The sequence below is a fragment of the Poecilia mexicana genome, unplaced genomic scaffold, assembly GCF_051168715.1.
Source record: "Poecilia mexicana isolate PSO_F unplaced genomic scaffold, ASM5116871v1 scaffold_4, whole genome shotgun sequence".
Classification (NCBI taxonomy): Eukaryota; Metazoa; Chordata; class Actinopteri; order Cyprinodontiformes; family Poeciliidae; genus Poecilia; species Poecilia mexicana.
In genome coordinates, this window is record NW_028263373.1 from 8,940,094 (window position 1) to 8,962,778 (window position 22,685).

At 37.0% G+C, this 22,685-nt stretch overlaps 4 protein-coding genes across 4 annotated transcripts; 3 read left to right on the top strand and 1 right to left on the bottom strand.

The window, feature by feature from the left end:
• The first annotated feature begins 670 nt into the window (after window positions 1-670).
• LOC106924198 (mast cell protease 3-like) lies at window positions 671-3,262 on the top strand. Its single transcript, XM_014997778.2, has 5 exons — window positions 671-828; window positions 940-1,093; window positions 1,916-2,045; window positions 2,162-2,416; window positions 2,529-3,262. Exons 1-5 carry the CDS (start codon window positions 786-788, stop codon window positions 2,679-2,681), a joined length of 735 nt encoding a protein of 244 aa, XP_014853264.1. The 5' UTR covers window positions 671-785; the 3' UTR covers window positions 2,682-3,262.
• Window positions 3,263-5,860: 2,598 nt separating this feature from the next.
• On the top strand, window positions 5,861-13,639 carry LOC106924195 (spindlin-1-like). Its single transcript, XM_014997775.2, has 5 exons — window positions 5,861-6,524; window positions 7,066-7,107; window positions 8,206-8,453; window positions 9,437-9,670; window positions 11,864-13,639. Exons 2-5 carry the CDS (start codon window positions 7,088-7,090, stop codon window positions 12,067-12,069), a joined length of 708 nt encoding a protein of 235 aa, XP_014853261.1. The 5' UTR covers window positions 5,861-6,524; window positions 7,066-7,087; the 3' UTR covers window positions 12,070-13,639.
• A 158-nt stretch (window positions 13,640-13,797) lies between these two features.
• micos13 (mitochondrial contact site and cristae organizing system subunit 13) lies at window positions 13,798-16,212 on the bottom strand. Its single transcript, XM_014997777.2, has 4 exons — window positions 16,036-16,212; window positions 15,488-15,644; window positions 14,283-14,340; window positions 13,798-14,104 (listed from the first exon to the last, which is right to left on the bottom strand). Exons 1-4 carry the CDS (start codon window positions 16,062-16,064, stop codon window positions 14,007-14,009), a joined length of 342 nt encoding a protein of 113 aa, XP_014853263.2. The 5' UTR covers window positions 16,065-16,212; the 3' UTR covers window positions 13,798-14,006.
• A 209-nt stretch (window positions 16,213-16,421) lies between these two features.
• hsd11b1la (hydroxysteroid (11-beta) dehydrogenase 1-like a) lies at window positions 16,422-21,994 on the top strand. The gene is made up of 6 exons (XM_014997773.2): window positions 16,422-16,589; window positions 18,949-19,079; window positions 20,108-20,311; window positions 20,476-20,569; window positions 20,790-20,955; window positions 21,041-21,994. The coding sequence occupies exons 1-6, from the start codon at window positions 16,505-16,507 to the stop codon at window positions 21,222-21,224; spliced, it is 864 nt and encodes a 287-aa protein (XP_014853259.2). The 5' UTR covers window positions 16,422-16,504; the 3' UTR covers window positions 21,225-21,994.
• The last annotated feature ends 691 nt before the right edge of the window (window positions 21,995-22,685 follow it).

The following is a 22,685-nucleotide window of genomic DNA, read 5'->3' on the forward strand; positions in this document are numbered from 1 at the left end:
TGCCTGCTTCAGGAAAACACGCGATGAATTTTTTCTTTTTGGGGGGGGGCGTGGGGGGTTTGCTTAAACAAATTTAAAATATGGATTTGGACATACAGCTTTTGCCTGCTTTTAGTAGTTGAAAAATATCCTCATTTACCATCTGAGTGGTCCACAATTCTCTGATACGTGTATTTTTTATTTTTATCATTTTATACATTTCACTCTAGCTAATTCCAAATTTTCTCATGTTGGGGGGCTTTTCCTTTGCAAAGCATTCTGGAAGTAATTGCAGTTTCTTTATGTAAGCAGTGAAAATGACTACATTAGTAAAAGCAATTTTGCTGAGGAATAAGCATTTTTTATTTTATTTGATTTTTTTTGCAGCTGAGAAGTTTGGTGGAAAAACGAAGTGGTATTAAGTCACATTCTGTTCTCAGTTTTTTCAACCAAACTTTAATGCAACAAGCTGAAAAAAGGACATGTCTAAAGAGGATGTGGTTTTTTTTTTTTTTTTTTAAATGAAGTTTGAGGATTAAAACTAACCACTAGCAAAGAAAAAAAATCATTTTCTACCTTTACTATTTTTTTTCCTGTACTGCAGATCACTTATTTCGGTTTTAAAATCATATTTTGAAACTTGCGTCAGAAGTTTCGTAAGGTGTCTTTTGTCATTTCACCAACCTAACAGAAACATTGCCAGCTTGTTGGCTAATAAGCTGCAAATAAGGAAGTTGTTTTCTTTTCTTCCGATTCTTAAAATGCTATAAAGCTAAGAGAACGAAGCGTGGGTTTCACAGGACACCATGACCTTCAGATTCATACTGCTGCTGCTCTGTGCTTTCCAGGGTAGGCCACAACACCTTTATGCTAAAACTAGTTGCAGTCATGCAACCAGCGCCAGGGTACAAAATGCAGGACTGTAGTGTTTTTTTAATTTTATTTTATTTTTTATTACAGGAGCTGAAGGCACTAAGATTGTTGGTGGCAAAGATGCTGTCCCCCATTCGCGGCCGTACATGGCCTCACTGCAAATCCAAGGTCGACATATCTGCGGCGGAGTCCTCTTAAGAGAGGATTTTGTGCTCACAGCAGCACATTGCGACTTAATGATGTAAGTTTTGCTCACCGCTACAAATCTAAGAAATTCAAAATAATTCCTAGGCAATAAGAAAATGAGACACTGTTCAAGAATTTATCCTAGAAAGAAGATTCTGGAGAGAAAGGTAACAATGTTCAGTTTCTTACACTTAGTGTAGCACAAAAGTTATACTTTGCCTGCTAGTGTCATTTTTGCAAGGTTAAAAATTATAAGAAAGCTATAGATCTTCAGAAAATAAAGTAAGGAGAGGTCAAAGATAAATATTTCCCTCATAATGTACTAATAAAAATAAACACAGTTGAACATAAGTAACTACATATTTTTTTAAAGACAAAAAACAAAAAAAACCCTCCTTTTTAGGAGTGCGCCGGTTTATCGGCCAGCCAATTTATCGATGCCAATTTCCTTCAAATAGGGAGAATGGCGATCAACTGATGCTTACATGTGAAGCTGATCTTATCCCCTCGGAGAAGGTCTAAAAATCAACCACTGTCAACGTTTGCTCTCCTGTGAGAGAGGTTTGACTGACAGACTGGCCCATCAGGTTATGTCTGCATGATTGCAGTTATCAATAGTCACCCCACTTTTATCAACTCAGTGACTTTCTTGTTATATTTAGTAACATTTCAGACAAAACAAATTGGTATTGAGCAAATTCAGAATCGGCGGGTCGGGCTTTTGAAGGATCAGTAATCAGCAATCGGCCAGAAAACTGCAATCAGTGCACCCCTACTTATTTTTCCTTCTCACCGACAATAAATTAGACGACAGTTTTCATATTTTATGTTTTTGGGTTTTTTTGTAATGCAACTTGTGCTATTCTGTTACTTATAGACCATACACAGTTGTGCTTGGAGCAGATACACTGGAAGCCAATGAGCCAGCAAAACAGAGCCTTCGTGTTCTCAGATCCTTTCCCCATCCGGACTACACTGAACTTGCAAATGACATCATGCTGTTGAAGGTTGGGTCAAATATATTACATTCTCTAAATCTGTAAATCTTGTTTCTTAATACATAACTGAATTAGTATTAGCCTCTAACTCTGCTATTGTTTGTTTTCTTTTCATAATTCCTCAGCTTAGCAGCAGGGCAAATCTTACTAAAGAAGTGCAGTTGATCTCTCTGAGGTCTGGTCGCCTCAGAACGGGAAGTAGTTGCATCACAGCTGGTTGGGGGGACATAGGTGACAACAGTACGTTGGCAAACAGGCTTCAGGAGGTCAATGTCACAATTATGTCACCACGTACATGTCAGAGAAGATGGAGAGAAGTTCCCATAGCCAGAACGATGGTTTGTTCCATGGGTTCACGGAACATACAGGGCTTCTGCTCGGTAAGGCGGGTCAAAATACAAAGTAATGTTCAGCAGAAACAAATATCACATGTGGCCAAACTTTAAAAATAACCTAGTAATTGTTCATATTTCTTGAATTGCTATTTTGCAGGGGGATTCAGGAGGCCCCTTGGTGTGTGACGGAGCTTCGGCGGGTGTTGTCTCCTTCTCCGGGCGTCGATGTGGAGACCTAAGGACCCCGGATGTTTACACACGTGTTGACTCTTTCAGGCAGTGGATTGAAAAAGTGCTGAATGACAATTAGATAAAATACTTGATGCTTTTCCTACTTCCGAAGGCAAAACGGACAAATTGTTCTATATTTCAAATGTAAAGTTTCTTCCACTGTAAAGTCTTTGCTATCTTTAAAGGTTACATAAAAGGTCTGCAAAAAATTCTTAGGCAATTATAGTTTGAGATTTGGCATCATTGTTGTATACTTCATAGAGTTGGTTGCATGTCATCACCTTGCTAAAATAATCGCCTAAGTAATCTTTTGGCAAAAAAAAAAAAAAAAAACATGGTCTTTTATTTTTTTTGCCAAAACGCTTTTTGCAAAAAATGACTTATTTTATTATTTCAGAAAATATGAATATGTTTTCCAATTTAATAACGCATTTCTATTAATTAATAAGAAAATGATGTGTAACTTTGAGTATCCTCGTTATAATACTGTGTGTCTTCAATTGGAAGCTTCTTCATAATTACTGTAATACATATCTGAACAGGAAATCCTTCCTGCCCACAGTCATCACCATCCATAACAGCTTTGAAGAATCTTGGATAATAGGAGTTAAAATGACATATAATTAACTTTGTGATCAATAAAGTGCTTTTCAATTTGAATTTGAATGAGACTTGTTTCTCAGGACAACCATCCCTTTTGAAAATAACAGCAGGTATTAAGCACACTTTTCATTAAGCTTATTTTTTGATATCAAAAATGTTATACCAAAATAATTAGCAGAAATAAAGGCTGGCAAATGTGTGTAAATCCACTGTGCAATGTTTTGAGCAGTGGAATTTGCTTTTTATTTGCGCAGAAATCAAACTTAAAGCATATTAATTTAATTCTATATTCTTTACCTTTTAGCAGTAAAGCAGTAGCCTTTTAAAAAGGCTACTGTTTTATTTTTAAACCTGCAGGTGGCGTTTTATTGCACTCCGTTTGTTGCCCAGATAAGGGGAACGTTAAGCACGTTCCGTTTTGTTGTTTTTGATCGCACACTTAATGGTGATTATTTACAAAGAGCGATCGTTATGAAAAATGCATTTGGGAGCAGATTTTCCGAGTTCCAAAAGAAGAAAAAAAAAAACCTTTCCCTGTTGATCTTCATAATAAAAATGTACATCATACAACAGAGTCACGTGGTGGGTCATTCCTTCCAGGAGGCACTGCAGGGAAAATAAACATTTAATGACGAATGGTAATTATCTACACTTAGTCATTTTGATAATAGGCTAATATAAACACTTTACGCCTCATTATAACCCTTATATAAGGATTTTAATTTTTTGCGGCCCCAGATAGAGTTGTTTTTTTTTTTTTTGCTTTTCTGGTCTGTTAAGGAAGAAATTCCTAAAATAGGTTAACTTTGGAAAAAAGTCTGGCTCTCTCTTCCTTTAGATCCCAGGTCCTCTCGGCAGGCCACGTGTAGGCACAAGGAAACAACAATGCGTGTTGACGTCACAGAATTACAGAGTTTAATCCAATATAAGACAATGCATAAACTTAAAAGTAAGACAATGCACAAACTTACACCAGAAACTGCAGAACGACGGAGACATACATTCATTTACCTCACATAAAGAAGGAAAGAAAGAAAACAAAGACGTGCAAAGACATCTTTGGAGAATTGCAAGAGCAAATCTAATTTGTTACTCCTGTGTAGAAAGTTTTATCCTCTTGTATTTAATTTATTCAAATAAGGCGTACCTTTGCTCCTCCAACCAGGAGCTATCTCTGACCCTCTATCTGAAGCCTAAACCCCTGCAGTGTTTACGGCCTCTCACAGATGAGTGTGAAAAGCTACAACTTCCACTGTATTGTTTTCCCACAGACAAAAGGCAGTTCAAATGATCCTAGCAAACCATCTGCTGGAACTACAGTTAAAATAAAGGTCAATAGGCCAGAATAAGTTACTGATTTAAAACCACAATTTAGGCCATTTGAATCAAGACATATTAAGTTTTAAAACTAGCTTATTTTAAATTTATTTTCTCAACAGGTCCAATATGGCTCTTTCAACATTTTGGGTTGCCGATCCCTGGCCTAGGTCCAGTCAAGTTCGTTCGCATGGAACATTTCAACAAATTCAAAAGCTCTACATACTTAATTAAAAAAAATAATCTAGCGTATCGAGTTTTACTACTGCCCAAATTGGATGGCATCTCCTCTCTAATTTTACCATTCTACTTCAGCAGTCGGGCAAGGGCCTTTTTGGGGGGGAGGGGAGGGACTCTAGCGTAGCTGGTTCAGCTTTAACCTCCCATTTCAGCAGCTCGAGTCCTCAGCATTTTACTAAACCTGTTTTACTGCCGCAACCCGTTTCCTGACAGGTAATTTCTGCAAGCGACCCCAGATCGTCGCTCTCCGCTCTTGAGTTGTGTTTAAACCATTAGCCGAACCTCCACCATCTGTCTCATGTCCTAAATCGCCATCAGTTAATTTCATCATACCTGCTCGTTACAGATCTGGTCATTCTAACACTATTGCTGACAAGCCTTTGCTCTGTCCAGTTTAGCTATTAGACAAAAGCACCCATTTCAATGCTTAATCTCATATCCTGCCTGTAATTTTATTCTCTATATTTCACATATTCCCCATATTTCATCTGTTGGAGGAGTTGAACCGGTGTTTGCCAATGAAATGACAATATGATTGACCTCTTCCACAAAATTACAGAAGTATAGTTAACCAAAAACTTACCACGTTCCAACTCATCCAACCTATTCGCAGCCTCTCTTAACAATTCAGAAACTGAGCGTCGTTGTGATTCCTCCATAACTTCACTACTGTTGAACTGAGGCCGAAAGCGCCAAGTAGGAAGGCATGCACAATCGATCTGCACATGATGGATCGTTCTCTGTCCTGTTTCCTGTTTATTGACCAATAGCAGAAGAGCTGGACATAGAAGGCAGCCCTCCTCATTAACATAACGATGCAGCAGAAATCCAGCAAACGGAAAAACGACGAGCAGAAATACAGCGAGCAGAAAAGGGAGAAGCAAAAAAGACAAAGCAAAAATATCTATTTTTCTTTATGTAAACTCATGTGTAAGGGGAAATGAAAAAGAAAATATATATTTATGCTTTTATTTCTTATCAAAATATATATTTATTCTTTTATTTATATATTTATTATTTTATTTCTTATTATGTCGGATATATATTTATTCTTTTATTTATATATTTATTATTTTATTTATATATTTATTCTTTTATTTATTATTATGTCGGTTTTGGTCCTCCATATCCTCCAACCAAACTGATAAAACAAAAAAAAAAATTATCAAACCTCTGCTGCCCTCTTCTGGAATTAGCGCTCCATACAATCTAACATGATGTAACTAAAGCAATATATCTGATTGTTGTTCCAGTCAGATCTTTTATTAATATACACCATATTTTTCCTTTAAAGAAGTAGTAAAAGGAAAAAGATTAAAAGGCTGTCGGAAAATATTTCCAAATTATCATTGTTTATGTGAATTGTAAGTGTGACAATGTGAATGTGAATACTAAGTTATCAGTGTAATGTCACAGTTTGAGAAAAAAAAAAAAAAACTACACAGACTACAGTTTTGACATAAACTTTGCTGCATTTACAAATCAAAACATTAGAAACGTACCCAGCAGGTTTCTGTCAGAGTGCTGGTATTTAGAAACATCAATACCCACAATTCCCCGCGCATTTGCTTACGTTTTTCCCTGCCGTCATGGCAACCTTAAGGCTTGCTGGGAACTAGAGTCTCCTCCCCCCACGATCTACCAGCCACAGCTAACTCCTGTTTTTCCATAGGTTTCGCGAGATTTACGCGGGCGGATTGGCGTGTGGCAACATTTATCCGCCATACAAACCGAACAGTACTGACATGAAATCTGCTTAAAGGTAATTAAACTGTGTTCCACACTTAGAATATGGACGTCATAAACATCCATTTGTTGCTACTGCTTGTTAGCTTGTCAGTGAGACCGGTAAGCAGATAGATATGGCTGACTGTACGCCTCTGCTTACCTTCAGCAACATCTGCATTGATAACGAGTGACCAGACAGACGGCGCGGTGTTTAGTTCAGTAGGAATATGAGCTAATGCGAGTGTACTTAAATGTTATATTTTTCAGACTTCCCTCGTGGCATTGATATGTTTAGTATGTGAAATATTCATGTAAATACATTACACCCGCAGGCTTGTCATCCAGTTATACTGGTGTGCGAGCTAACTCATCTTTAGACGTGACCTCCATAGCTATGTCACCCGAATAGATTCTCAGGAAGTGGCTCATTGGTTGATGGAGTTGTCAGTCTTTAGAGCAACACGTCAAGCCCATTTTTTTTAAGGATTATTTAAATTTCCCTCTTCTCTTGTGTCTGACTGTCTATTCTTCCTGGTGACATAACAACTAAAGTGCCTTATTTTTCTTTCAAATAGTAACCTTTGAATTTCCAGAGGCATGTCCAAGAAAAGGGGCAGGTACGTGAAAGGTGATGTGTGATAATGTGTTATTACAATCAAAACTTTTGGAACATTTTTTTTTTTTTTTAAATCAAGCAAACCTAATTTCACACAAGGAGACTTAGGAAAGGCACAATCTCCTGATTTGCCTGCCAGTCTGTGCTTTAATCTACAAATGTGAATGTGATTGGATCTATGTGGCTAGTGGAAAAGAAAGCATGAAATGTAGGAACACAAATTTCGCTTGCACCACTCCATCTTCAAGGGATCCTAGGGAAGTTTTATTATACATTCTGGAAAGCCATCTGTCCTTTTTTGTTTGTTCATTTTGGCTTTACTGGAATCTACAATTTAATGTCCTTTTGATGTGATGCCAGAGAAGAGTTTGGACTCGACCAGCCGTAACACAGAGGAGCACCCACCAAACACACACATAAATATAATTATTCCTGAATTTACTCAGTGTTTAAAAAAAAAGAAAGAAAGAAAAAACACATCGTTTAGTTTTCCAGTAGTGAAAAACATGGACAAGACAAGAATCTCTAGTAGTATGTTAGATTGTGATTGCAGCAATAGGAATATTAGTTGCTTTTTTTAAATAATCGTGTGATGTTCTGTTATTTGCTCTAAGTCTATAAATGTATATACCTAATGTGTGCTCTTAATTTCTTTTTTTGTACACAATCCTGGCCAATAGAGCTGATTCTGATATATTTTTGTTTCAAATCTTAATATAATGCTAATAACAGCTTATAATATTGTCAAAATATTTTAGTTTGCTTAGGAAAACAACAAATTAGAAAAACATTTTAGGGGAGTATTAATAAACCTCTAATGTTGAAAACGGGTAAAAGGAGATCAAGATGTCCTATAAGCTAAATTATTCAACCGCAAAAACGCTTCATTTTCTTATAATATGCTCTCAGAAAAGGAAAAATTGGTAGCACATGTAAGATGTGATCTCTTGCTCATGTTCTTGTTTTTACATTCAGTACATGAAGTGAACAACACTCCCTCGCAGTAATGCTAAAATGTACCAGTCTATCAGTTTTGGATCAGAATTATCCCACTTTTGTGTGAGAACTTCTAAGGCTGTCTGTTCATGTCGGATATCAGAAAGCGGAGCAGCGGGGAACTGAGTGACGTGGCGACGCCGGACCCCAACTCCATCCTGGGATTGCGCATTCAGCATAACTGGCGAGAGAAGGGCAACCAAAGCAAATGGAAGGGAACGGTGCTGGACAGACTCAGCGTCAATCCCTCTCTCTTCATGGTGAAGTACGACGGCTTTGACTGCGTCTACGGCATCGAGCTATTCAAGGACGTGAGAGTGTCCAACCTGCAAGTCCTGTCAGAGAATATTGGTGAGTAAATGTCCACGCTAAGGCTGGGTGATACGGCTTAAAAAAAAAATCTCAGATGAACCGATTCATCTGAGAACCAATTTCCGATTTTAATATATATATATAATTTTTTTTCTTTTTCCTAAAAAAGAAATTTCAAATGACAGAAACTATTTTCAAAAAAAGTGGCTTTTACTTCAATCAGTTAGGGCCAGGCTACAATAATTTTTTTCTTTACTTATGAGAATATAGTCATACTATTGGCAGAATAAAGACAATTTTAGCAGAAGATTGTCTTAAAATCACAAGGAAATGGATGTTTTAATGAGATAAAGCTTTGATAGGGTTATCAAGATCTGACGTGACCGGCTCAGCCCTTGTTCTTCTTTCTTCGAAATAGACTCAGCCGTTTGCACAATTGTTCCAAAGTCCTGCTACTGATAATATTTTGATGCTCATGTGTTAAAAGATTAAAAACTTACTTATCTGTAAAACCGATAACAGAACCGATAAGTATAACTGAGCAAGATGCTCAACATTTCGTTTTGTTATATTTTGTGTAGGAGTTCTCATAAAATTACTACTTCATTCTCCTAATTTCCGACTTTATTCTGGTAATGTTAACACTTTATTCTTGTGTCACTTTGACTTTATTCTCATAATTGAAAAGAAATAAAACGAAAATCGTAGCCTTGCTCTGATACTCCTGAATTCAGTTCAGGTAGAGCTGACCTGAATTCAAAATAAACAGAATCCTGATAAATAGGATCTGTAAAACATGCTTGTCAAACAAGATGGCGGCCCTGGGCATGCTGACATCACTCTGAACCTAAGGATTGCATTGGTGAAGAAAAAAAAAAAATCCCTATTTTCAAAAAAACGTAATATTTAAAAACCAAAAATTCAATGAATCGTCCAGCCCTAGTCCAGGTACCTCTAATTCACAAGGTTCTCTCAGGCATTTTTATTCATTTTGAGCAACATATCCACTTGTGTCTCTGCAGTAAACAACAAAATAAAGATCCCAGCAGGGGCAGAGGAACTTGTGGGCAAAGCAGTGGAGCATTTGTTTGAAAAGGAAGATGGCGAGAAGAATGAGTGGAGAGGCATGGTCCTATCCCGAGCTCCAGTCATGACAAACTGGTATTATATCACTTATGAAAAGGACCCAGTTCTTTATATGTACCAGCTGTGGGATGACTACGCAGATGGGGACCTCAGGATTTTGCCAGAAGCAGGTACTGTTAATTTGTGCTGTAACAAAAGCTGATTTGTTCAGAAGGAGTTCTATGTGGCGTTTCCCTCGAGGCGTTAGAAACGGGAACAAGAGCAACAAGTTCAGCAGATGTTACAGATATTTAAGGTTGTCTCAGTTTTTGTCCACTCAGAATGATTTGTCTCCTTTATTTCCAGTTTGAGGAGTGGAAAACAAACAGAATTAAGGAGTATCTGGTTGATTTCAGGCAATTTTGAGTTTGTATGCTTTAATAACGAGTTGTACCTCGGTCTATCCCTTTACTGCTATAAAGTAGTTTACACCCATCTACTGCATGCTTGATGTCCTGGCCAGGCTGCATGTGAAAGCAGAAATATTTGCAACACTTACTTCAGACATCTGAAAGAGCTTATCCTGCTTCCAAACATGGCATACAAATAATAAAAAAAAAATTATAGCATGAGATTATGTCTGAGTACAGCAGGAAGTCCTCCAGGGTATTTACTGCGAGTCATGTTTGTGTGTGCTTCTGCATCATATTCAAGCCGCATGCCACTTCTCTCTTGGAATACGTCTGTCTGTGCAGGTCCAAATTTATTTTAGATGGAGTTTAAAAAACCTGGACTGTTTTGTACTGTTCAGTGTTCAGATGTCATATCCTGCATCACATTATGCCCTCCAAGCTAATGCATCTTTGGAGTTCTTCCAACATGTGAAACCAGCAGTTATTGATTTTATTTGCCTAAAGGCTATCAAACTAATGTAAGCTACAACTCAGAAGTCATGTGGTACTTGGATTGCTGAGCATCTTCCAGCTCTAAATTAGAATAGCAATATGTTAATATGAGGAATATGTTAACCTCACACTACAGAATTGGCAATTAGGGCTGCAGAGTATTAGAAAAACTTGAAATTCTAGTGTAACTACTGGAACTGGAAACGATATGTTTTGCAAGTTAGCCATTTTTGTTTTCCAACATCACAATGCCCCACAACTCTGTGATCAACAGCATCAAAAAGATTTAGGACAGGGACAGATATATTACCGGCATGCAGATTGTGAATGCTGCAAATGTCAAATCTAAATTTCTACCTATTAATTAAATCAAGGAGTTTTTCATATTTTTCAGTAAGGATGTTTTATTTAATGGCCATAAACTATTCATATTGGCAAACAAAAATGGAACTATTCATGTAAAATCAGAACTCGCCAGGACCAAGATTAGCTTTCCCTGACACTGGCTTTTTGAATGTGCCATACAGACCGATATGCCTGGTGAAATCTAGTTAAACCTGAGGGTTATTTCTAAACATTCACTTCAGCAAAGGTTTGAGCTGTCACATGCTCACAAAGCAGGAGAAGGATATAAAAAGTTATCACAGCCTTTCTGAGTGTCCTGAGCTAAAATGAGAAGTATCGGCAAGTTTAAAAAGAGCCAAACAGCACAGACGGATCCTGGCAGAGGTAGGAACGGAAAGATTTCAAAGAAGCTGAAAAGAAAGTGAGATATGTGCCCAGTGGTAGTCACCAAAAAGACAACCAGCAGAACTCTGGTTGTAGACATAGAAAAAGTCTACTCAGATTGAAGTGTGCTAATAACGACGACGACTAAAGACTAAGCATGCATTTTCTTTGGTCAGATGAGACAAAACTAAGGGTTATATTTTTTACCTTAACTTTTATCTCTGAAATATTTAATGAGATGCAACAGTGAAAAGTGCAGCAAAGTTATTTTCCTACAACTATCACCATGTGTTAAACACTGGTCTGCTAAACTGGATATTTAGGGTGGGCTAAACAACATTTTCTTGGAATCCAGACTCCAGCGAACCTTCCCTTTTTCATTTTCTCCGACAATTACAACTTATAACAAAAAATGCACCTAAACTCAATCCTTCATCCAAACATTGAGTCAAAATGGATAAAAACCTGAACACCAACAAAGTCAAATTCCAGTGGACTGATTTAAAATGTCTGTCAGGGTGTTGGTATTTAGAAGCTTTTGTATTTATTTATAGAGGTGGGACTTATAAAAAGTCGCATGGCTATGAGACGTTCTTACGCCTTCTGACCTGATCGATATGATGAAATACTACCTTTGGACAGTATGTGGAAAAACTCTCTAAAGATGTCACAATATCATCAAGGTGAAGTTTGCTGATTTTATCTGTAAGTTTACTGCGCACGTTGTAACGTTTCGCTCTCCTCCTTCAGAAAACAAGCACCTGTTGCCTGCGGACAGAAAGCCGGGAGAAGAGACTGAGAGTCTGGTGGGGAAACAAGTGGAGTATGTTACCGACAAGGGAGTGAAGAGAACTGGCCTGGTCATCTACCAGGTCCCAGCCAAGCCCTCAGTGTACTATATCAAATATGATGATGACTTTCATATTCATGTTTATGATCTGGTCAAAACCCCGTAGACATAGTGAACACTTTCATCTCTGCCCGTTTCCCATCTGCTTTCGTTCGGCTCATGGTTAAATTATTATTGAAAGCCATTCGTGGTGGGTTTGAGGAATAACTGACACACTTTATTCGTTAAGAAGCCAGTGCAATATTCATTTCTATGTATAGCAGAAAAGTAGCACTGCTATGCTTGTTTTTTTTTGAAATGGTGACAGTCTTATTCTATAACTTCATCCATGGACAGCCTAAGGTCGTGCTGTCGTTAAGCTGCGCAGGAATTTTGCATTTACATTGTTGCCATCAATCAGTCTACTAAGTGGTTCTGGCTTTGAAAGATGAGCAAGATGTCTTATAGTTGCACTTTTCTCTGAAGTTCTTGTTGAATTTGTTACACAAAGAGTGTCTAAAAATCAAAGCTTTAGTTTGCTGTTTGTACTTGTAGACATCAGTGGGAAACAGCCTTGCAAAGTCATCCTCATCTGTCCCCTATATTGCTCAATGCCAATATCTTCTTGCACCTTTGCACTCTTATCTAGTATTGCAACGTTTATAGTTGTGCTCTATTAATCGGCTGCATATTACATTATGTGAGTCTAGCCTGGCTTTTCTTGTTGACGTGGTGGATGGAGATTTTAACATATGCTTTAAATCCTAATTTTTACAGCACTTTTATGGTTGCAATGGAGATGCTGAAGTAGTATTATTTAAATTTAAATGCACAGTTATACATAAAGTGCCTTCACGCTGGTCACAATTTAGCAATATATTACTTACCGTTTCTCCGGACTGCTAATTGGAGTATGCCATTTCATTACATTTAAAGGACAGACAGTTTGAGGGAAATTATGGATCAGTTTGGAATGTTTAGCTCTTCATTGTAAGACTGCTATTCAAATGTAACCTGCTTTATCATTGCTGTTGTGATTTCAGTGTTGATGTTGTGTGCAGCACTTTACTGTATAAAGTTTACGTGGTTACGTTATATAAGACAATATACTTTCTGCTAAATGTTATAAAGAAATAATACGCATGAAGGAAAGAAGAAAAAAAAATATATATGCTGCAATACATTCAGATGACAGTATTTAAGCTGGAAAATTTGTGTAAAAGCCCCTATAATATACATTTTTAAAATTGTAATAAACAACAAAAAAAGAAACAATATACAACTATCCATCTTTGATTTTGGTCTTTAAAATGCCATGCAAGTCTTAAATTACATGCTTGCGGAAGAGGTTTCATCCCAAATTTCTCAAAACCGAGCTCTGTTTATCCTTCAGACAACTTCTCCTTTGGGTTAAAACTTTGGTTGCATCCCCTGAACAGTGCCTGGGAGTTTTTGAAACATTTACATAAGGGTGGGAGTGACCGTGTATGCTAGAATCAGTTCTGTTGTTGCATTTAGTTCAAAACGTAACACTATGCATCACTGTTAGCCGTGCTTTAGAGTGTTTTTTGTTTTTTTTTTGTGCAAACTTAAATCATAGATAAGTCTGCTTTAAGTTTTCTCTGGTTCTGAATTTGTGGCAGAAACTAAATGACAGTTTGTGCCATCATTCTGTTGTAATAAAGTTTAGCACATCCGTTTTGTTTTTTATTATAAGCTGCTTACTGCAAAAAAAAAAAAAAAAAAAGATTTGGCGTTATTGCCAGCAAATAGTGAAGTTGGATGCATACATCGGACACGCTTTCATACATTATTTGTAATTAACGTTGGTGACAATTTAACTTGCATAAACAAATTTTTAATTTAAAAACACTTTGCTTCCCTGCTTTATTTACAACTTCCACAAGATACCATTTTACATTAAATCCAGCACATTCCTCACACAGAAGTTTCCTTTCATGTCTTCTAGTCTGGAGGGAGGGGGGTGAAATTTTTGGAGTACTGTCATTTCTCAAGTGCAAAAGTCAAACATTAATAATGTGAGGTCACCCAGGGACGTTCTGTTCACTTGATAAGGTCTTTTACGTACTGCAGTCCCTGATTTGTATATTCAGTTGCTCTTGTTGGGGCCTCTGAAAGGCTTGAAATTGTCCACCGCACTCCTGTAAATAGAAGGGAAGTAAGTACACAAGGTATTAAACAATCAAACTGACTCATCTCAACCTCAGCTGATAATCACTGATAATCACTGAATGCTCTATAATAAGCAAACTACATCAATAATTCAGGCTCACTCAGAAGCCCAAACTCGTAATCACTGGCATTCTATTCAGTTCTTACCAGCGTTCCATGAATTAACCGGGGAGAATTCAATCTTAGGCATGGTGGGAAGCTGAGCCTAAGGACAGAGGAAAAGGTCAAGGATGTTAGATTATAAATTTAATGCACAGTTTAACAGTGGCTGTACGTATATCTATTAATCTATCCCAATTATGAAAAGTAAAAAAAATTAAAAAAAACATGCATCTGTGTGACTTTCACAAATGAACCAAGACAGCAAGACAGGAGGTGGTTTTTGTTTTTGGCTGTATGGTGGAGAACAGAGCAGGGCAGAGGCAGTTCAGCGCAGCTGGTAGCCTCAATACTTTATCCGTCTTTACAAAAAAGAAAATCAGTTGTCTGGAAGCTCATGACATGGAAACTTGAAGTGTCACCCTCCATTGTTATCAAACTAATGCTGTTTTGAAGGAACCCTGAGCAAGCTTTGAGTTGCAAGTCTCAAACGTGGCATCTACAGGCTAGCTACTTGAGCAGATAGCCTGACCAATGAACTTGTGATACTCCATAAAGAGCAGAACAACAATAAGATAATCTCTGCAAATATATTTAGTAAAACTGTTATTAAATTTACTGAGGGGTTTATTTTCTTGTCCTTTCTCGAAATATGTAACTTAAACAAAGAAATAATTTCAGAACATTTACTTCTGTAAAACAATGTTTACATGACTTAAGGACATCCTTTGCCACTAAAATAGTTTGTTTGTGTTTTTAGCTGAAAGAAACTGACTGTTAAAACATTTTTATAAATGCCTAAAATAGTCAAATGATTTTGAATACAGCTGCTATCGTCATGTCTTTGGTCTCCTTTTCTCTCTGTGAATCGCAATCAAAATAGTAAACAAATATTGTATCACATAACACAAATTGGATCACATCAATAACCTTGAGCTTGCGAGGTGTCATTTCAAAACTGTTACCTAAATTAGGATGGTGGGTAGCCTTCATGCGAGTATAAGACTTCTCTTTGGCTAGAAGCAACAACTTGTGGAAGGTAAGCTCTGTTACTCAATCCTCCATACAGCCAGAGACAACTTTAGTCACTGTTATCGCAAAAATGACTTTAAGCCATTCAAATTTAAGAGGACTTTAAACCTTCACTTTGTAAAACTTTTGCTTTGCAAAGTTTCTACTACATAAAATCAGTCTACATGCCAAATACCTAAATGCCAAGTTATTGGCCAAATAAGCAATTTACACATCCGCACCTCCAGACCAAAATACTTCATCCATTCTTCTAAGGCGGGTGGCACAACTGCTTTGGCCTTCTCCAGGGCCACTGACCCCTGTTCACTGCTTCCCAGCAGACCAGAGTCATAGGCGACGTACACTGCTCCCCCTGCAATGGTCACCTTGGAGACAAGTCTGTAAGTGAAGGAATGAGGTTAGCCATACTGTGAGCAAAAAAACAAACAAAAAAAAAACATGCAGCCTTTTAATAATGAATGATTCCACACAAAAACAACCAAAACAAAAAGACGACATAATGCCTCTATTACAGTACACTGCATAAAGGTTATTTCTATGATAGTAACTCAAAGCAGTTATTTATCAGCTTTGTGTAGTTTGGGAATTCCATCAAACGTACCGGTATATACAAGTAAAACTTTTAACCGTCAAATGCCGAGTTATTTTAAATAGTGAAACGTAGCACTACTGCTGTTAGCTTAAGCGAGCTAAAGGGCTAATCGGGTACTTAGCATGTCAACGACCAAGCTTTGAATGAAAAACCTTGAGTTGAAAGAAAAATACCAACTTTACTAAAGGCCAGATCCTTGGGGCCATCGTCCAGAGTTTTATGTTTTTCCTTTTTGTGTTGCTTTTCAGAAAACAATCCTAGAAGAACACTAGCTAGCCAGGAGCAGTGAAGGACAAGCGGTGTCTGCACTGTGTGTGCTCAAGTGTTTTGTCAATAAAGTTGCTAGTTATTTCAGAGCGGCAGATTCGTTCGTCGTGTATCTACTTTATGTTGTATTATTATGGTTTGTTTAAATAAATAAATCAAGATTTAAAAGGCAAAACTTTATCAATTCCTGTGAAAATATATTGGAATTTGGTTAAAAATGCTTTGATTACTTTAGTCAGATATGGAGGGGCGGGTTTGAGTTGTAAAAAAAAATTACATAACATGCACCTCCTATTTGCTGGTATTGTGACGTTTCGCTATGCTTATATAAACCGTAAAAAAGAAGTTGCTTGAAACTTTTGCAAACCAAGTGGGCTAAATGGCAACATTTGTCAAAATTTTGATTGGGAGTATTTTGGCTGCTTATTTAGCTATGAAATGGACTGCACCTAGTTTTCATCCGGGTACGTTAAGCTAAAATGAATCTAAACTTTTCTTTTCTGTGTACAATGTTAAAGCTCGATTTTGTTTAATGAACTGCAGGGAATTAGGTGTATCATGTTGATGATGATCATTTATGATGACAGCAATGATGATAGGTGTTTGACCTGCAACGGCGGGATGGTGGCTCAGTACAAACTCATAGTACATAAAAATGTCCCAGGGACATTTTCTGTACACTGAGTCCTAAAGCCTTACAGTGAATATATAAAGACTGTGTTATCTGACTCTTATGTTTAAATATTGGACACTACAGAAGACTTATGTTTTTAGAAAGAATCCCAGTTTTTATTTATCTTGTTTCTATGTACAGTGTAGTTGTTCAATGGAATTAATCTCATTGGAATCAGAACTTGCTTGAATACGTTAGTTTTTATAGTGTGCAATTATTATTATTATTACTTTCATTATTTTAAATTCGCCAGCAAATGTCTTAGCTACACTTCTTTCAAAGTATTTTCGTGTAAATTGGACTTGACTTTATTTTGCGTGTCTAACTACTGTAAACTGTTGACTGAATTAGTTTTGAGTTCCCACTAAACAGTAGGATAGTTCATTCTCCTTTCAAACATGAGGGGGCGCCCTTTTTTAAAATATTTTTTATAAAGCAAGGGGAGTCTCAGCTGAAGAAGTGGTTTCAGAGCATGCAAAAGTAGCATATGCCCTTATAAATTCACAGTGTAATGCAAGAAATTATATTCTAACAAAAGATATCTTTTTTTTAATTCTTTGATTAAATACTTATGTTTAATGTAAAGCTAATTTACATTAAACATAATGTATCCAATATCCAGTCAATGGAGAATGGTGTTCTGTAACTTTAAAACGTGCATCTGCTTCAGTAAACCTGAATCAAAGAATTTTGTCTTTATCCTGATTCTTTATTTCTTTGATTCAGGCTCAGCAGACCAGTGACATATTCAAAAGCTGTAGGACACTGCCCCTAAATACTGACATTTGAGATTCTTGTTGTAAAACATCATAAACATTCTATCTGAACCTTTAAAGATCACTAAGACAATCCAGTTGCAAGAACTGTAGTATCGCAAGGTTTGTGCAATCATTCAAAATTGCGGGGAAAAAAAAACTATTATCAATGGTTTCTATTGCAGTCCACTAATAAAATACAAGTCCAAGTGCCCTTATCCATGGCTATTTCTCATTATTGCACAATTCAGACCAGATTGCTGAAAAACAGCAATACCCCTAGCGGTCCCTTACTTACAAAAAAATAATTTGTTGCTGTTTGTGAGTATTTCTGCTCGCAAAACACACAGTCATGGGGTAGAAAGAGGTGAAGCAACACCACTGAACCATTAAATAAGTCTGTTTTAAAGCTCTATTTTGCAAGCTACACATGGCATGTCTGCAAAGCGGCCTGCTCTAGGCCAACTACCTAAGTAGTGACTAATAATCCAGCATTAAAGTGTTACATTTTTTGCCATTCTATGAAAAGTAGAATGGCGAAAACGTGCTATATTCCTCACAATAGGATTTCATTCTTACGCCTCATGATCTAAAAATCTAAACATCAACACACCCATTTAAAAACAGAGTAAATATAAGAAATAATATCACTCACAGAATGCTTTTATTGTCGGGTCAGATGCTTTCTGTATGATGTTAAGCATCAGTCACATAACGTGTACCTCTTTCAAATATCAACATTTGTTCCACTTAACTACTTGAATATAAACTATCCAAACACAATCATTCAACTGTTTCGATGATCAGATGCTAAAAATGCCTTCTTCTCTGCCCTGAATAAAAATAATCGGTGTAAAAATAAAGATTATGAGTTTTTAATGATTGCTGTGGGATAACTGGGAGCGGAATCACGAACAGAGCAAATGACTGCAGATAATCTGCTTTCCTCAAGTGACTAAACAGCTTCAGAACGGAGAGAATGCAGACATTCATTCAGCCCACAAGGGCAAACTGTGCAGTAAATTTAACACTAATATTCACTTGATTTGGCTCGCGTTAACTGCACAGTGTTGCTATCTTTAGGTGTATCGTGTATTTCTTTAAGCAACTAAAATGTCCCAGGGACATTTCCTGCACACTGAGTCCTTTGAGCGAGACTGATTTCATTTTGCGTGAAACATTCTGTGAGGTGGCTTTGATTGGGTTTATGTTTTACAGCGAGTGCCATAAAAGATAAGAATCATTATTCCAAAGGGAAATCCTATTGTAGAGTGAAATACCTGTGTGTAACTGTGTTAGGACGTATCCGTTTGTACACAATAACAACTGTGGCCTTACTGTTGGCATCTTTTCAGTATTAAATATGTGTTATTGAATGTGTGGACTTTGTCTTAGAATCTCTCAAAGGTGCCAGGGTGTTGGTCACTGGGGCCAGTTCAGGCATTGGTGAACAAATGGCGTATCACTACGCCCGCTTTGGAGCTCAGATTGTCATCACAGCAAGGAGGGAGAAAGTTTTACAGCAGGTCAGTTTTGCTTATTTTTTTCATTCTGTCTTTTGGAACTGTATCAGTGGAGTAAAACAGGTTTTACTTTATAACCTCAACTGGGACATTGAGGTGACAATCTAAACTACAGATCTAATCAGCAAGTAAGTCATTTCCTACATGGCTTGCTTATTCAGTACAAGTCTTTCTCTCCCTCTGCTTAGACCTTATTCCTTTTGCATCATTCCAATTTCATCTCATTCTAGTCAATTTCACTCTGTATCATCACATTCCTAATCTATTTCCTTTACTGCTATCGTTGTTATTCCTTCATTCACCTCACTTCTCTACCTAATTACCTTCATTCAGCTTATTTTATTTCCACTGATTTTTATTCCTTCTTCCATACCCCTTCATCATTCCTCCAAACCTTCCTCATTTCTCATTACTGCTCTTTCTAATTCTACTTAGTCTCCCTCATCCTCCTCATTTGCATCACAATACATCTCCTAAAGCTTCCTGTTGATTATTCCTAACTTTTTCATTCATCATCGCCACACATTCTCCATCACCTTCCTCATGTTCTTTTTTATTTTTATCCCATATGCCTTCTTAGGATTTCTGTTGCATTATTTGCTTGGCTTTCTAATCCCTATCATTCATTGTCATTTTCTTTATCTCCATATTTTCATCTCCTATTGTCTCTTGTTCCATCCATCCATCCATCCATCCATCCATCCATCCATCCATCCATCCATCCATCCATCCATCCATCCATCCATCCATCCATCCATCCATCCATCCATCCATCCATCCCTTCTGCTTCCACTTCATTACTACCACCTTTAATTAGACTAATCCTTCCTAAATGTTCTAATCTCTACCCCTTCTTCATCTACTTCCTCCCAATCAACTTTCTCACCTGTCATCGATATTCTGTCACAGTTATTTTAGCTCAGTATTATTCAGCTTGTCCAAAAGGCACCAAATCACACCTAACATTGTCTCAACTGCACCAGGACTTCTGTTAAACTGTTTTGTAAAACGTTGCTCCTTGCGGTTCACAGGTAGTTGAGAAGTGTCTGAGTCTGGGGGCTCAGAAAGCCCTTTATATACCAGCAGACATGGCCAATGACTCTGACCCTGACAGGGTGGTCGATTTTGCTCTGGAGAAACTGGGAGGCTTGGACTACCTGGTTCTCAACCACATTGGTCCGACTACCTTTGGCATGTGGGAGGGAGATGTGGAACATACCAGGTGGTTAATGAAGGTAATGGATCATTTTGACAGTTTCTCAGCACATAAAATCAAGGGAATGCCTTGATGTTTCTTTTGATATGTGTGTGTGTGTGTGTGTGCGTGTGTGTGTGTGTGTGTGTGTGTGTGTGTGTGTGTGTGTGTGTGTGTGTGTGTGTGTGTGTGTGTGTTTTAAAGGTCAATTTCTTAAGCTACATTCAAATGGCCTGGAGAGCTTTGCCCTCTCTTGAGCAAAGTAAAGGATCTTTGGTGGTTGTTTCATCACTTTTAGGTAAGTTTGACTCAACATTTCCCTTTCCATGAATTTGCTATGACACATAAGTGATAAATGTACAGTTACAAAAGCATTAAATAATTCTCAAAAGGCACATTTTTATGCTTACGCATTCAGATTTTTTTCAAGCTCAAGCTGAACATCTGAAGCTATTTTCTTGACTCAAGTGTTTGAGAAAACTCTGCGACTTACTGGGACGTTTGTCGTTGTTTTAAAGGTAAAATGCCGAACCCCTTCACGCTACCATACAGCTCAACAAAATTTGCCCTAAATGGATTCTTCGGGTCCCTTTATCATGAGCTGGCCATGAAGAAAAGCAATGTGTCAATCTCAATATGCACCCTGGGGCTTATTGATACTGATTCAGCCATGGACAAAGTCAGGTTTGTCAAATATGCAAAAGTAAGTATACACAAAGGATTTTGAAAAAAGAAAATCAGTTGCAAATGAGTTATTTTCTCTTTTTAGGGGCGTTACAAATATACCAGCCTATCCCGCCACAGAGGCCGCATTAAATATCATCATCACTGGAGCAACAAGACAACTGGACCTTTACTATCCGTGGTTCACACAAGTCATAACTCTAATAAAAGACTGGTTTCCTTCAATGATAAACTACTTCATCCAGAACTCCTACAACTACATTCCATGAACAATATTTGTTTGCAGCATTAATACTTTTATGGACGTATATATGTGTTTAATTTTGTGCTACAATATCGGCATATTATATGATTAATCAGACAGCTACCCTTATTTGCTTTCAGTTTGCACATTGTGTTGTTTTTATCATACAAATAAATAAAAATAATCACACTTTTGCAAAACAGACATCTCAAGCATACTCAAAATTTTGGTTTTGTTTGAAACTTTACACGAGGAGTATTAAATTACATCTGCTCAGTGCAGTTGCTCAATTTGATCCCAAAATGATGATGGGAATAGAAAAAAAAAAAGATCCATTCACTGTTAAGGTGAAAAGCAACCTGAACCATAAGTTCAGAGAGACAAGACTTTAGAAACCAACGAAAACAGTCCATCACAATGAGTAAAAATATGAAAAAAAAAAACAATATTTGAGCCTGAAAAAGACAAATTTCAAATTCTACATGCAACACTCCATGCAAAGCAATAGAATCGAATGTATGTAAATATTTGATGAACGTAATTACAACAACAACAACAACAAAAATGGCATCTCCAACCATTTCTCTCTTTGCATGTTTCATTTGTACCAGAGTTGGGTCAAGCACCAGTTTTAAGCACTTAGATCATTTAATGAATTTCTCATCATCAATCATACAGTTTCCAAAATGACACTTTTGACTTTTACTAATTATCAAGACAAAGTTCTTTCATTTCCTTGTATGGCCTTATCACTGTGCCTGGAGTTTAAAGAATAATAAATTAGGTTGTATTGTGTCTTTTTATTTTGTGTCTTTTTTTTTCTTTGAAAGTTTAAAGAAAGCAAATTGTCTCAAAGGCACCTTGGAAACTTCTGGGCATGAGTCTGCCCTCTGCAGGTAAAAAAAAAAAATTAAAAAAGCCTTATCTGCCTTTGCCTTTCCCAGACAGCAGTCTCCCTCAAAGTTGACCTTATTGCCTGTTGTACATTTTCAGTTTTATTCTCAATTTATTTTTTAGATTAATTACATTGTATGCAGCACTGACTACACATAGAGGACTATGTCTTCTCCTGTGACAAACATCAGTGTCATCTTAGAAATCTTTAATAGTATGACACATTCACTGCATTGTGTTTTTTTTATTCTTTCCCATTTCTACAGATGACTGAAACTCAGCTTTCTGTTGAATGTTTTTATTACTCCATCAAATAACATAATATCGGATATTAACCTTTTCTCAGTATCCTTTTACGACATCCAAACAATCCATAGTTTTGTAAAAAAAAAAAAAAAAAAAAAGAGGGCTGTTCTTTATCTGAAGCATATCTAAAACATGTACAGTTTCTTTGTTGTCACTCTTTTTCTAAATTCACTAAAATAATCTAAAGGTAACAGGCCACAAATCAAATGCACACCAGTAGAATGTGAAAATTGTATTGATTTTTTATTTATTGGTGTTTCCCCAAGTTGAGAGATTTCCTCACTGC